The 14,613-nt window shown below is 35.2% G+C and overlaps 1 protein-coding gene across 1 annotated transcript; it reads left to right on the forward strand.

Annotated features, from left to right (window-relative positions):
• Nucleotides 1-3,570: 3,570 nt before the first annotated feature.
• LOC126964805 (apolipoprotein D-like) lies at nt 3,571-13,607 on the forward strand. Its single transcript, XM_050808081.1, has 4 exons — nt 3,571-3,805; nt 10,148-10,278; nt 12,180-12,382; nt 13,434-13,607. The coding sequence occupies exons 1-4, from the start codon at nt 3,671-3,673 to the stop codon at nt 13,598-13,600; spliced, it is 636 nt and encodes a 211-aa protein (XP_050664038.1). The 5' UTR covers nt 3,571-3,670; the 3' UTR covers nt 13,601-13,607.
• Nucleotides 13,608-14,613: the final 1,006 nt, after the last annotated feature.

Consider the following 14,613-nt stretch of genomic DNA (forward strand, 5'->3'; position numbering starts at 1 on the left):
GAAAATTAGGGGGCATTGAGATGGCGCAGATGGGGCGTGGGTAGATTAAATTAAAAAATGGTTGAGAAACTATGATGTAGGAGAACGCGGCTTTTTGGTCGTCTGGGTAAACAAATGGTAGAATACCACTCATCATGAACACTCTTTTGATCTTCAAGTGGAATTGTGCAGATGGGACTGAGAAAAAAATGCGATCATTTTTTTACTAACGTTTCTCGCCTGCCTCACTTTTGTTGGCCAGTTCTTATTTTCAAACACCCATTCACAAGATTGCCTTTTTTTTTCGGGTTCAAAACAATAAATCCACGTTTCGTATCCTGTGACAATGTCATAAACAGCATTAGAATGTCCGTGGTCGTACTTTATTAGCATCTTTGAGCACCATTTCACGCGAGCCCGCTTCTGCTCCGCTGTTAGTTCCTGAAGGATCCAAAGACAACAAAGTTTCCGAACTATCAATTTTCCGTGTAGAATTTTCTGAATTTGGCTCATACCAATCCCCAAATATAATATCGCCATTACAATGCAGTGCCGCTCAGGATTCTTGGAAAACTCAAAATTCTGAGTGGTACTACAATTGCGCTCGTCACCTCCTCGTCAGATTCATAAGATATTAAGGTTCATTTACCCAGTAATTTCACTAGTTACGGCGCCCTTCAAACCGGAAGACAGTAATGTTTATACATTACTGCTTAACGTCAGAATTAGGCGCCGATGCGTTGATTTGATGCGCTGATTGTTTTGCGTTTTAACAAATCCACTTTCAGTCATTGTAAATAATAATTATACAGATCATTGGCTAACAAAAACCCAACACAAAACTTAGTATATCGCTAACCACCGAAAATAACCATTCCTATGCTCATGTTTATCGAGACTTTGACGTCACACTGCGCTTCACCCAATAGCATTGCGTTTCGATGTTTTATATTTCGCGCGTATTTATTGCATTTGTTTAAATTTAATATTTATTATTCAGCAAAAATTTTACAAGAAAAACTTTTTAAGATAAAGTATTGACTTTAATTTGAATTTTTTAAATATCGACAATCGATAAAAAAGTGTCAAACGCTACAGATAGATTATAATGATTATTCTAGATGAATTAAATCAATACTCTATCACTTTTAATCACTTTAAGCATTCAATATTAGCTTATTATTTGTTCATAAGTGCTTACCTTTCTATGTATATATATATATATATATATATATATATATATCATTAGTTAATTATCGATAAAAATTATGGATTGATTCCAACCCTATATATTTATTACCTATATTGGCAGCTCTGATATTATGTAATTAGTTGATTATGTTGGTATCAAGATTTAGTACAATACAATACAAGTGACATTTATCATTATTTTGTATGGCACTCCCGTCTCTTGAACGTAGTGTTTAAATTCTCTTTGATAAAGAGAACCGAATCGCTGTTATAGCATTACAATTACAATATGGTATTAGTAAAATGTTTGTGTTCCGGGTTATAAATAGGTACAATGAGGCCTCCTCTATTTGAGACAGAAGAATAAGATCTGGTCGTCCACGTAGTGTTCGTTCGAAATAGGTGGTCAAAGCAGTAAGGGAAGAATTCCAAGAAATCCTGTCCGAAAAAAAAAGATTTCATCTCGGGAGGTGAAGATAGCACCTAGTCATGTAAACCATGTCGCGTATTTTTAAAGATGACTTAGGACTTGCAGCCTATAAGAGACGTATCGGTCATTTCTTAAGTGATAATTTAAAAAAGAGTAGGGTGGTAAAATCGAAACAACTACTGAACGGTGCGGTACGCAAAGGGAGGTCACAGAAAAATTGTTTGCGGGTGAGATTTTTTTTACAATTCTGCAACATTTTAACAAACAAAATGACCGTATTTATGCTCAAAGACTAAACCTTAAGGAAGAACGTGGGCATTATCCGACCTCAGTGATGTTTTGGTGGGGTATTAGCTATGAAGGAGAGAGTGAGCCATACTTTTGTGAAAAAGCAGTCTTGGTTGGAAACGAACGTTTCGGATGTATGGTCAGTTTTAGAGAGTACGGTTTGCTCTAAGCGCCATGATATTTTGGAGTCCCGTGATTGGCAGTGAAGAATTTTCCCATGGAAAGAGTGCGTGCTTCTATTGATAACTGGCCTGAACGTTAAAAGCACTGTATTGTAGCCGATGGGGACCATATGGAAAAAGCTTTTTATGTTTTATATTTATGTAACTAACACACTGTAAAAGTAATAAATGTTATTTGCAATATATTTTTTTTGTTTATTTCAGTATTTATGGCAAAACTAGGTATATAGACAGACTTACATAAACTACGTTATTGTAAATTGTTCCCCCCATATTACATAACAAATTTGGGAGGGAGGGGCTTGTTTGCGGGTCGGGTCGCTGCGACATTGCGATGACTTGTGCACTGTCACTGCGTTTTGTTGATTAATTACACCACCAGATAAAACTTCCAATTCACTCCCGACCCAATTAAAGCTAATAATTATTACTTGTGCGTCAGCTCAGAATGACAGATTATCTGTGTTGAGATAATATCCACTCTGCGACGCCCTCTGCGATAGGATACTGAATACCTAAAACATATCTTAGAAAAAATTACCACACGCTAGAATCAAAATAAAACACGTTTGATTACTACAGAAAATATTACATAATAATTTTGTGGGTTGGGGTCTGTAAAATTCATAAATTTTATATTCTTATGTTTCATTTTTCAACTGAGAATGACTAAATCTTATATCTTTAAACGAGCAATTCTTGTATATAAATATATATATTGTATAAAAATTACAATGGGACCATACGGGAAGCGCCAGCTTTCAAATAAAAAAAGAATTATCAAAATCAAACATAAAAAGAGAAAACATAACCACGAATTGAGAACCTCCTCCTTTTTTGAAGTCGGTTAAAAATGTAGTTTTATCCGTGTTTTAATGAGAAACTGCTACAAAAACATTAGAATACAAAGGTAAATTTCGCCACTATATACAAGACTATAATAGCTCAGATGGGACATTGGGTGATCCGGAAAGCAGAAGACCCCTGTTCGAATTCAGATGTCCTATCAGTATTTTTTGTTCAACAAACAAATAAATTAACATCTAAGGCCTATTATAATGTGAAAGATTATTTGAATGATAAAGATAGTTGGAATTAATGTTCTAAATTTTGTTAATGAATATTGTTATACTCATTTGAATGCTATTGTAACTTTTGTACTTCATCCTGACTTGCATAAATAACTTATAAAGATTGGTATGGATGTTTGTTTCCGAGTCATGGATGTTTATATGTATTTATGTATGTTTAAGTAAGTATATTGTATTAAATATATCATTGTCTTGTACCCATAGTACGGGCTATGCCTAGTTTGGGGCAAGATAATTTGTGTAAAAGTTGACAATATTATAAAAATAATTCAAAAGAAAAGTGTAGGTAATATGATAGGAGCCGATGATTAGTCGTCCTTATGATTTTGTCGGGTGTTGTAAATATACCGGAGTTTATGCAAAACGTAGTGATACGTAACGGTTCGGAGTCGGGACAGTATGTGACGGGCAAGCGCGACCGACATGTGCCACAGGCGTGTTGTTGAAACACCGCTCACTATTTACCAAACATTTACGAGAAATAAAGACTAATATATGTACCTAATGCTATGGGTGACTTTAGAGTGAGTGCTCTTACTAGATTATATTTTATATTATTTTGTATGATAGTTAAGGCTGTGATAAGTACGGGTTTAGGAAGATGTCCAATTTACCCGCAGTTACCCAATTACGATATCGGAAAGGTAAGTTGTGTTATATTCTTCGTCGCTTAAATATTAGGTACTACTGTGTTTTTTTATATATTTTCCCTTGCGTGTAACTTGAAAGTTTGTAAGTAGGTATAGCCTTTCAACATGAAAATGTACTTTGCGTATAAGTAGGTAATATTGTTTTTATTATTCATCGTTTTTTGGCTAGCCTGCCTGAGCATAAACTTATTTATATTTATTAGATAGCTACCTACTTACTTGACTCCTCCTCTTTGTTGTCTAATAGAACCTACCAACTTATAAATCAAAAATCAAATCAAAATCACTTATTCATGTAGGTCAAGGAAATGACACTTATAAATGTCAAAAGTTTTCTTTTCTTTTTATATTTACCGCCACTTCGGAAAGGCTTGAGCTTTAATGAGAAGAAGTGGCAAGAAACTTATTGCTACTCTTATAAATCAACACAGCTTCGTCTTTTCACAAATCATATCAGTTACAATATATTATGTAAAGTGATGCAAAAAAATACTCCAACGTAAAATACTCAACGCCTTACACGAGTAAGTCAAAAATAGTAAAAGTGAATTAAAGTGAAAACAAGAGTTATTGAGTACAGCAGATGCATCAATCCACACACACCGCAAATAAATAAAGGTATTTAGCGACCATTTTATTTAAGGAAATAAAATAAATCATATTTGCACATCAGTATACAAATACGTACAAATCGAAATAAAATGGCCAATAATCAATGGAATCCAAGAAAATAAGCTGTCTATAAAAATCTAATTAATGTTTTAATTTCTCCAAAAAGATCTCTTAAATGATTCTCTAGGACCTAAGTTATAAATAGCACGATTAGCCATTTGAAGGCTTTGATGATTTGATGGTATCAATATCGGCTGAATTTCCCCATAATAATATACCATTATATGGTAGTATAGGATATATGTAATGCATTATTTACTTCGTCAAACGTAACTAATAAATAAGGAAAGGGAATGGGCCAAAATTAAACTTTCATAGAAACCCCATATTGAGAGGAGTTCGATAGGATGTCTTGCCATTCACATCGACTTTCAGAATTCTATTCTTTAAATATTAAACGAGAAGAATGAGCGCAGTCCCTTTCATGCCATATTGATATAGTTCCCGGATCGCGATGAATGTTGAACACAATCGAAAGCCATAGATAAATCACAGAAGTTCTCAAGTGCATTCGATGATACTCCCAGGCTAAAATAATATTCTTAATAGCTTCACAACTACATCCATAGTAAAACGTCCCTTAGTAAAACCAAACTGTTTCATATGGAGTATGTAAGCATGAGTTTTTTTTTCAATATTTATGTTAAAGGTTCATAATATCGAAATAGGTCGGTAGTAATTTGAGTGAAAAGTGCTTTCCGACTGAAATATTTTAAAAACTATTGCAAGATATGGTGCTATCAATTATCAAACTAATAATTTATTAGGGGATTACAAAACTAAAACTTTCTCCAAAAGAAGTGAATCAGTGGCGTGAGTGGAGGAGACAAGAGTGCTTATTATTGAAATTGGAATCTCAAAAAAAAATCTTAAAACCATAGATTGCAATTTAGAGCTTTATTTCCTTAATACATCTACATTTTATTTTATAAATTGTATTTACTAGTAAGTTTTAATTAAATTAATGTTTCATTGTGTTAAATAAAAGTATTTGTTAGTATACATATTCGATATAAGGACCGCCTTTAGCGGTAAAAGCCTCCTCCATTAATTTCCACTCGTTCCTGTCTCTTGCAATTCTTTTCCACAACTTTCCTGCTGATTCTACTAAGCCATCGCTCCATCTCTTATTAGGCCTCCCTCGATATCGTTACCTATTTATAGAGGACCAGTTCATAACTACTTTAAACCATCTTTCGTCTTTTGTTCTTTGTATATATGCCCAGCTAATTTCTATTTTAAACGTAGAACAGATAAGGCTACATCTTTGCTTTGGATCTCTTTCTTATTGTATTAATACAAATTTTGTCTCATTTCTTATTTCTATTTTTATTGCTTAGATTATATTATTAAACATTATTAAAGTATTTGAGTTTTGATTCTTCTAGAATCCCAGTTAATAATATTCCAAGTCGTCTTTATTTAACTTGATGCAATTTGGACTATTTGTCTTTTTCATACAACATGCATAAAAAGTGGCTGGCAAAGCAGCTGTACTCTAAGTACTCTGGCGTTACAGAGAGTTTTGGCGGCGGTGATCACCAAACATCGGGCGTTCTGTACGATCGTTTGTATTCCGGTTCCATAAAAATAACGAGAAATTATGCATCATGATTAGATGATCTCTTAATATAAAGTACATCAGCCTTTGTTAGCTATAAAAGTCACAACAATTTTTTTTAAATAAATTTACAATTTAAACTAATAATTATTATATTACTGGATATTTGTAACAGTTTTGACTGAAATGTTTAATATTATTTATACACTTTTGTTACTAACCTTAACCCTTGCCTTTCGAGTCGGTTTTACCGTTTTACATACAATTAACATAAAAACACTCAAAGTGGAACGCAACAAATACCAGTACTAAGACTCCACATTGTTTTATAAGTAATCTAAATGACAATTCATTAATACATTGAGAAATAAAGAAAAAAATATGTACGGAAGTCTGAGAATTATTATTGTTTTTGTAACCTTCGCACCCCAATAAGCGTGCGCGAATGCATTAGCAAAGATAAGCTGTTTGCGGAAATAATTCATTATTAGTGTTATTTCATCATTCATATTCTTTACTTGTAAATATTTTTGGTATCTAATAAGCCAATAATGGACTTCCACTATTGTGTCGATTAATTCAAAATATGACTGGTTTCTTATATCTCCTAGTTCCCAGTCGTCATATGAAATATTCCTTTAAAGTTCAAATCTATATTTGGGCGTCTTCTTTACTTCCCTCATTGCTTTCATCATCATTTCTAGCTGAATTTTAAGTACCAGTTTATATATGTAATATAAAATATGTGAACTTAGTGAGATCCTTGCGACACTCCAGGTTAACACTCTCTGTGACACAATTTCCAAAATATTTTACTAGACAATATACGTCAATTAGTTTCATACTGTATTTTCGATCACCATATAATTTGAACAGATTTACCAAGGTATTGCTCAATTAATTTGTCTTACCTATCCTAAGGTTAACCTAACTAACCTAACCTTTGGATGCCATAGTAGTCTGTATATCAGAGTCTGGTAAACACTTTAATTGAAGACTATAATGGGTTACTTGAGAGTTGAGTTACCACAATATTTTTTTTTAAAACACGATTTCCATATTATTTTCTTAAATTGTATAATTATTCAAAATGTAGGTATATAGTTAAGTATCTACCAAAATAAATAACAAAAATGGTAAGCAAGGAATAACAGTTTAAAGAATTGAATGTTGAATCACGCCTAATATTTTGGTGGTCATTGACTTTGCTAACTAAGCTATGTAAACAATAGTACTATTTAATCGAACATAATCAAATAAAATGGTAAGTATTAAAGTAGGTAACATTAGGTATTGATTTGTAGAAATATGACCTCGTTTGAAAAATAAGTGAAACGCTTGACTGAATAAAACGATTCACGAGAATGTGATTTGAAACTTGATTTGAATGTAGCTAAACGTAGTTTAGGATTACGATAGTATAATGTTTAGTAGTCTATATCATATAAACTTATATCTATTTGTATATCATAGTTATTAGTGTTTATTAAATATAGCTATTAGGTTATGTATAATGATAATGTTAATTGATTGCCAAGTAAATAGCAGTTATACTTTTTTATGACTTTGTTTATGTATAACATTTTTTTATGATAGTAAAAATTCAGCTGATGGTAATTGATACGCCCAGCCCATTACAAATTCTTAGCGGCACTACAATTGCGCTCGTCTCCTTGAGACATAAGATGTTAAGTCTCGTTTGCCCAGTAATTTCACTAGCTACGGCGCCCTTCTGACTGAAACACAATAATGTTTTCACATTACTGCTTCACGGCAGAAATAGGCGCCGTTGTGGTACCCATAATCTAGCCGGCTTTCTATGTAAAGGAGCAAATGGTAAGTTAAGTAGAATTATATTACTATGATAACTACACTGGCCTTCAAAAGTAAGTATCACACTTTTAAAATTGGGATAACGTTTTAAGTTCACAAGATATACTTTGGAAATAAAAAGGACTCCAAAGAGAATTTAATTTTGTACATAAAAAATTTATAGTCGGTAACCTTCTTTTAAGAATTGGCTGAAAAAAACCTTCAAAAACAAAACCATTCCTTTTTCAAAGTGGACGTTTCCGAATTACAATTTTACCATTCACATTTTTCTTTCTGTTTTAAATTTTTTTCAAGATCGATGGGTCTTGTTTTAAAAATTTATGCTAAAAAGCACATAACATTTATTTATGATGCCTCTTTCAGTTGAAGAATGCGCTAGGATCATGGCTTTTCTGGAACTAGGCATCAGTATGCGTCGCACTGCAAGAATGGTGTGTGTGACGGTACGAACGGTCCAGAAGGTAAAGCGAAGGTACGAAGAGACTGGACACCATCTGAGTAGACCTTGTAATGGCAGACCCAGGTGCACCAGTGCCCGAGAATATCGTTATATTATTTCCACTGTGTTAAGAAATCGCCACCAAAATGCAGTTGAAGTCCAGCAACAGCTACTTCAGACCCGGAGGGACTACATTAGTGACAGTACAGTGAGAAGAAGACTTGCTGAAGCAAATTTGAAACCCCGAAGACCAGCGAGTGGCCCAAAACTCGAGAGACAGCATCGAGTAGCGAGACTGCGATACGCCCGTGAACACATGCAGTGGGATGAAGAGGAATGGTCAAGAATTTTGTTTGCAGATGAGTCTCGATTCTCCCTTTACACTTCTGATGGAAGGCGAAGTGTTTACAGGCTACCTGGTGAGCGATACCTTCAAGCCTGCATATCAGAAAGAGTCCAATACGGTGGAGGCAGTGTACATGTATGGGCTGGCATATCTTCAGAAGGTCGCACAGAGCTAGTAGCCATAGAAAATGGCACCCTCACTGGGCAAAGATATGCTCAAGAGATTCTCAATGAGTATGTAGGGCCGTATTTAGCAAATATGGGTGATGGATCGATGCTGATGCATGATAATGCCCGGCCACACACGGCTCATATCGTATAAGAGTACATTCAGGAGGTCGGTATCAGCGTGATGGCTTGGCCATCAAGAAGTCCTGATCTCAACCCGATTGAACACGCCTGGGATGAGCTTGGGAGGCTAGTCAGAAATCGCAGACCACCTACTACCCTCAGGGCACTAAAGCAGGCCCTGGTAGAAGAATGGGAGAATATTCCCCAACATCGGCTCCGAAACCTAGTGTTCAGTATGCCAAACCGGCTCGAAGCTGTAATCAGAGCTCGAGGAGGCAATACCGGTTATTAAAAATTAAATAACATGTAATACATTTTAGTTGAATTTTTTTACACTAAACTAATAATGTCTATTTTCATTGTTTTATCTTTTTTAAGTTAAAAATGTTACTAATGTATTATTTTAGTTTCTAAGAATTAAAGCCTATAAAATTTGCAACAAAACGTTTTTAATTTTAAATCTCTACCTTCTATAGTTAAGAAAAAAAATTAATTTGAAAAGTGTGATACTTACTTTTGCAGGCCAGTGTATAATTATTTATTTATTGAAAAACGTCTGGAGTAACGCGTTTGTTATTGCTAATGAAAATAGTACTCAAGTACAGTCGACGTGGACTTCGGGTTAAAGAGCAATCGATGTCATTGTATAATACGACCACACCTACCTTTAGCTTTGGCTTACGTCATAATATTAACAGTTGCCTATTCGAATGAAATTATAAATATTTTTAGCATTCCTTTTAGATTCTAAGCTTGAAACATGTTAAATACCAAACAAGGTAACAAAACAAATTGTTATTTTTGAGTGAAATCCCTCACTTTCTGGGATTAATTATACAAATTAAATTTGTAACCATTTGTAAATTTATGAACGATGCGGGACTCCAACTCGCGACCTCTCGGGTACGTCCGAGCGCTCAAATCAATCAGGCAACCGTTGAACACGTTCAATAATCGTTTCAAATTTCAAGCATCATTTATAAAGTTTAGTCACAAATTTAATTTGTACATAAGGTTAGTATCTTATACAAATTAAATTTATCATTGTCTTCCATCCATAGTACGGGCTATGTCTAGCTTGGGGCAAGATTTTTTGTGTAAATTGCAATATTATAATATATAATATTATAATATATAATATTATAATATACCAAAAATATAGTGAATTCAATAATGAATTGTGTTCGCTTTACAGATGACAGGAACCTGGTATGAAGTGGAACGATCATTCCACCTGATGGAGATCGCGGCGAGTTGTACTGAACTGGAAGTAGCCATGAACGAGAAAGGATATTACGTCATCAACGTCCACACGATCAATAGATGGTAACTAATATGGTGTACCCACGGCTACAATCAAAATATGCTATATATAGCTAAAAAACTACTAGGTATAAAATAAAAACAATACTTTAATTTAAAAAAAACATACCTTTCATATTAAAATAAGCTCGGCATGTGCTAGCACACATATTATGCATGTCCAGTGCCGATTTTCCGCTTGAGCCATTCTATGACCTTGTAGCTGTCCAAACTAAGGCTTCCAAACCGAGATCTCGGTATTGCGGGATCCCGCGCCATTTTCCAATCCCGCGAAACGCGGGATTACGGGCGCGGGATCCGCGGGATTTGCGGGACTGAAAAAAAGCGTGTATGCGATGCAAAATAGGATAATCTGAGTGAAATATTATTCTTAATAACTCAAGTTATTAACGGTTTAGTATTTTCGTGAAGTTTATTGATACATCCTTTTAAGGGTTTGTACGTGAATGAATCTTTCATTCATATCATAAACCCTTAAAAGAAATACCGCCCACAAGTGTGGAAGCAGAAAGGGCATTTTCTGCTGCAGGCTATATTACGTCTAAAATATGCAGTAGTTTGGCAGACGACAGTTTGGACATGTTGTGTTTCCTTCGCAAACATTTTCAGTTAGGATTAAAAGCTGACAAAGTTTATAATTAAGTAATAATTTATCAGTTTATAATTCTGTTGTTTTTTGCTTAATTTTTTAATTTTGCTTTGTGTATTTTTTGAAAACGATTTGATTTGTTTTCCTTTTTATTCAGTATTTGTTATTGTTTTTTTTTTGTGAAAAAAACAGTATAATTTGATTGATCTCATTTTAATAGTAATATGTACGTAAATAAATGTGGAGTTGATAAATTAATTGCTTAAAAATGTGCATATTTTCAATACGCGGGATCTCGCAAATAGCGAGATCCCGCGGGATTGGAAGCCCTAGTCCAAACACTTATACCTACGCATACACACATTACCTATACTACGCATACATACTACAAATACACACAAACATATATATGTATATATTACTTACTACTCTATGCAATCAATATATGATTGAGGAGAGTAGCTGATATTGAATGAATCTAGCTGATCAAAACAAGTAATCATCCGACTCAGTAAAGTCAAAAACTTGGCCTAAAAAAGCTTGCGGCTTGTGCACAGTAATTAATTTCACTTAAACTTATCCCATGCAACAGCCTGTATTCGACCACACATGAAGTACTATACCTCTGGCCGAGGACTTCCCAGTACTAATGCTCTAGTGCTGTTAAAATTTGACCGAAACAATGAAGCTCAAATCGTGGCGTTGGCGTTGTGTAGAGACGGCGCTTCATTGTGTGTCTTCTTCGACGCTTCATTTATCACGGGGAGTGTTTCGAAGTTGTCGCTGTTTCACCTGATTCCTGCCGCCGAATCCCACCTTCGCACGACACGCCACAAATTAGGATATCATCCCCACCATCTGGATGTGTGGCGGTCCTTCACAGTGCGCTTTTCAAGGAGCTTTCTTTCACCTACTACAAAGTTGTGGAATGAGCTCCTTAGTGCGGTGTTTCCGGGACAATACAACATGGGTACCTTCAAAAGAAGCGCGTACACGCGTATTTAAGGACCTTGGACGTAGATCATACTTCCACTTTCCGACTGGTGAACTTGCCCGCTTGTCCTCTCTAAAATAAAAAAGATGTAAAATAGTTTATCTACTTAAAGTGTTTGAATATACCTATTTTATAAAAAAAACGTTGTACTATGTTCTCTTAAATCGATTTTAATAATTGAATCTTAAATTTTAACACCATTAAACAATCTAAAAAATATGGTGAATAAATATATAAAAGCAAGGTCATCAAGTGGAGGCCCTTACTTAGGCCTAATTTCATGTATATATACATATTCATATGGCTCGACTAAATTTCCAGGACTGGGAATCCTTCAGTTTCATATGGACTGGGCATCCCTAGCTACGCGGGCTCGTCTGCGTTCCGGTACAAGCTCAACAACCGGATGCCGTACGTGATCGGCCGGTTGTTGCCCGGCGCCGGCCAGTACAACGTGCTCTTCACTGATTATGACCAGTTCGCCATTCTCTGGTCTTGTTCTAACTACAACCTTGCTCATTCAGGTACTTTATTAGTAGCAAACATAATCTTAATTTATCGAAGAGGAGCGTACGGGTCCCCTGGTGTTAAATAATCACCGCCGCCCACATTCTCTTGCAACACCAGAGGAATCACAGGAAGTTTACCGGCCTTTAAGAAAGGTGTACCTACACGCTTTTTTTAATGTATCCATGGCGTATCGCGCTCATTTCACAACTTGGTTGTAAACGGAAGAGAGTTCCTTGAAAACCACACTGTGGAGGAACGCCACACATCCAGACGGTGGGGTTAATAATAATAATCTACATTATATCAGCCTATTCTATTTTTATTCATAAAAGGCTTTAAAATGGCGGCTTTTAACTTTTTTAATTACAACAAAGTACCTACAGCTAGCAAAAATGGCATACAATTCCGCTCCTAAACTACATTATTTTATAACTGACTTATTACACGCGGCAGTTCTCCGTAAGTGAGAAAGAATGATAAGCAACTCCATTTTAAATTCTTTTTTTGCTGACTCGAGTTATATTTCTGTTTTTCTATTTAATAAATGTGAAATGGCAAAAAAGTCTAATATGCTATTTCCTACATAATTTAAAAGAGCACAAACATTCAAAGTTAATTTGAAAATGTCCCTACACCAATTTAAATTATGATCTAAGTAAGCAGTATTGTGTAGGTAAACATTATTGTGTTTCAGTCTGAAGGGCGCCGTAGCTAGTGGAATTACTGAGCAAATGAGACTTGACATCTTATGTCTCAAGGTAATGAGCGCAATTGTAGTTCCGCTCACAATTTTTGGGTTTTTCATGAATCCTGAGCGGCACTGCATTGTATTGGGCAGTGCGTATCAATTACCATCAGTAAATGAAAGTCCTGCTCGTCTCATCCCTTATGTCATAAATAAAAGATGTTTATGCTCGCGGAGTTACGCCTAAATAGACAGACTATTTTTTGAAGTTTCCGTCCCAATAGTTCTAGAGGCGATTTCTTCTGTTAACGTGTTTGGTGATCTCTTGCAGCATCCATTTATAATCTAATGATACAATCTTTGTAATATAAATTCCACAGATCGCATTTGGCTGCTTGGAAGAAAACGCGATATAGAAGCAAGCCTTCGGGCGCAGATCTACGGCATCATGCAGGACCTGAATCTAGATCCTGATCGACTCATCATCTCCAAGAATAACAACTGCACACAAATACCAGACATTGATGAGGCCAAATACACTTCATAAACTAGGAGTTGCTTTTTCTTAGTATCCACTATCCTGTTTGACAATTATTGTTATCAACAAAACCACACGTCAACTCCGTAAATTCTCATCAGAAACTCTATTCTTTGTCTCCAATATTATTTCCTATCCTACTCCATCTTTCTGATAGTGTTCTAACGGTTTATTTTAGTGCCACGAAAAAATAACACTGGCTGAACAGAAAAATAAAGATTACTGCCTGAACGCGATGCTCGCAAGTACAGAGGGCCTACCTTCAACTTTTAATAAGCGATGCGAATCCGATACAGTTCAGTTTAGGTACCTAAACTAGATTACCTCACAATGATCACGTTACCGAAAATATAATGACTATATCTTACAGAATTTTTTTATATAAAATTACAACTCTCAAGAGGTTGAGTCTTCGCTCGCTATTGATAGGCAGAGTGGTCTTCAGTATCACCGGAACTTTGGTAACCGGAAAGTGGTATTGTTTTTCAAACTGTAGCTGCCACTGCCAGTGGGAGGCACCTTTGCACAGGATGCCGGCTAGATTATGGATACCACAACGGCGCCTATTTCCGCCGTGAAGCAGTAATGTATAAGCTAATGCTTATACACAGTAATCTGTATTTCGGTCTGCAGGGCGCCGTAGCTAGTGAAATTACTGAGCAAATGAGACTTAACATCTTATGACGAGCGCCGTTGTAGTGCCGCTCAGAATTATTGGGTTTTTCAAGAATCCTGAGTGGCACTGCATTGTAATGGGCAGGTTGTATCAATTACTATATATTATTATACAAAAAAAAACCTCTCAGTACGAAAATACCCAAATAAGCTGGATACCAACATTTAAGTAAGTATAAATAATTTAAGTTGATATTTTTAATGTTCTATTAGAAACGAATGCGCCATTTAGGACGTTGATATGCCTCGATGCCAAACTTATCTAGAGTGTTCCATATTTATTTAACTATTGTTTATCAAATATTTGGACTATATATTATAATATACGAGTGTCACAGTCATTCCAG

This window comes from Leptidea sinapis, chromosome 1 (assembly GCF_905404315.1).
Source record: "Leptidea sinapis chromosome 1, ilLepSina1.1, whole genome shotgun sequence".
Classification (NCBI taxonomy): Eukaryota; Metazoa; Arthropoda; class Insecta; order Lepidoptera; family Pieridae; genus Leptidea; species Leptidea sinapis.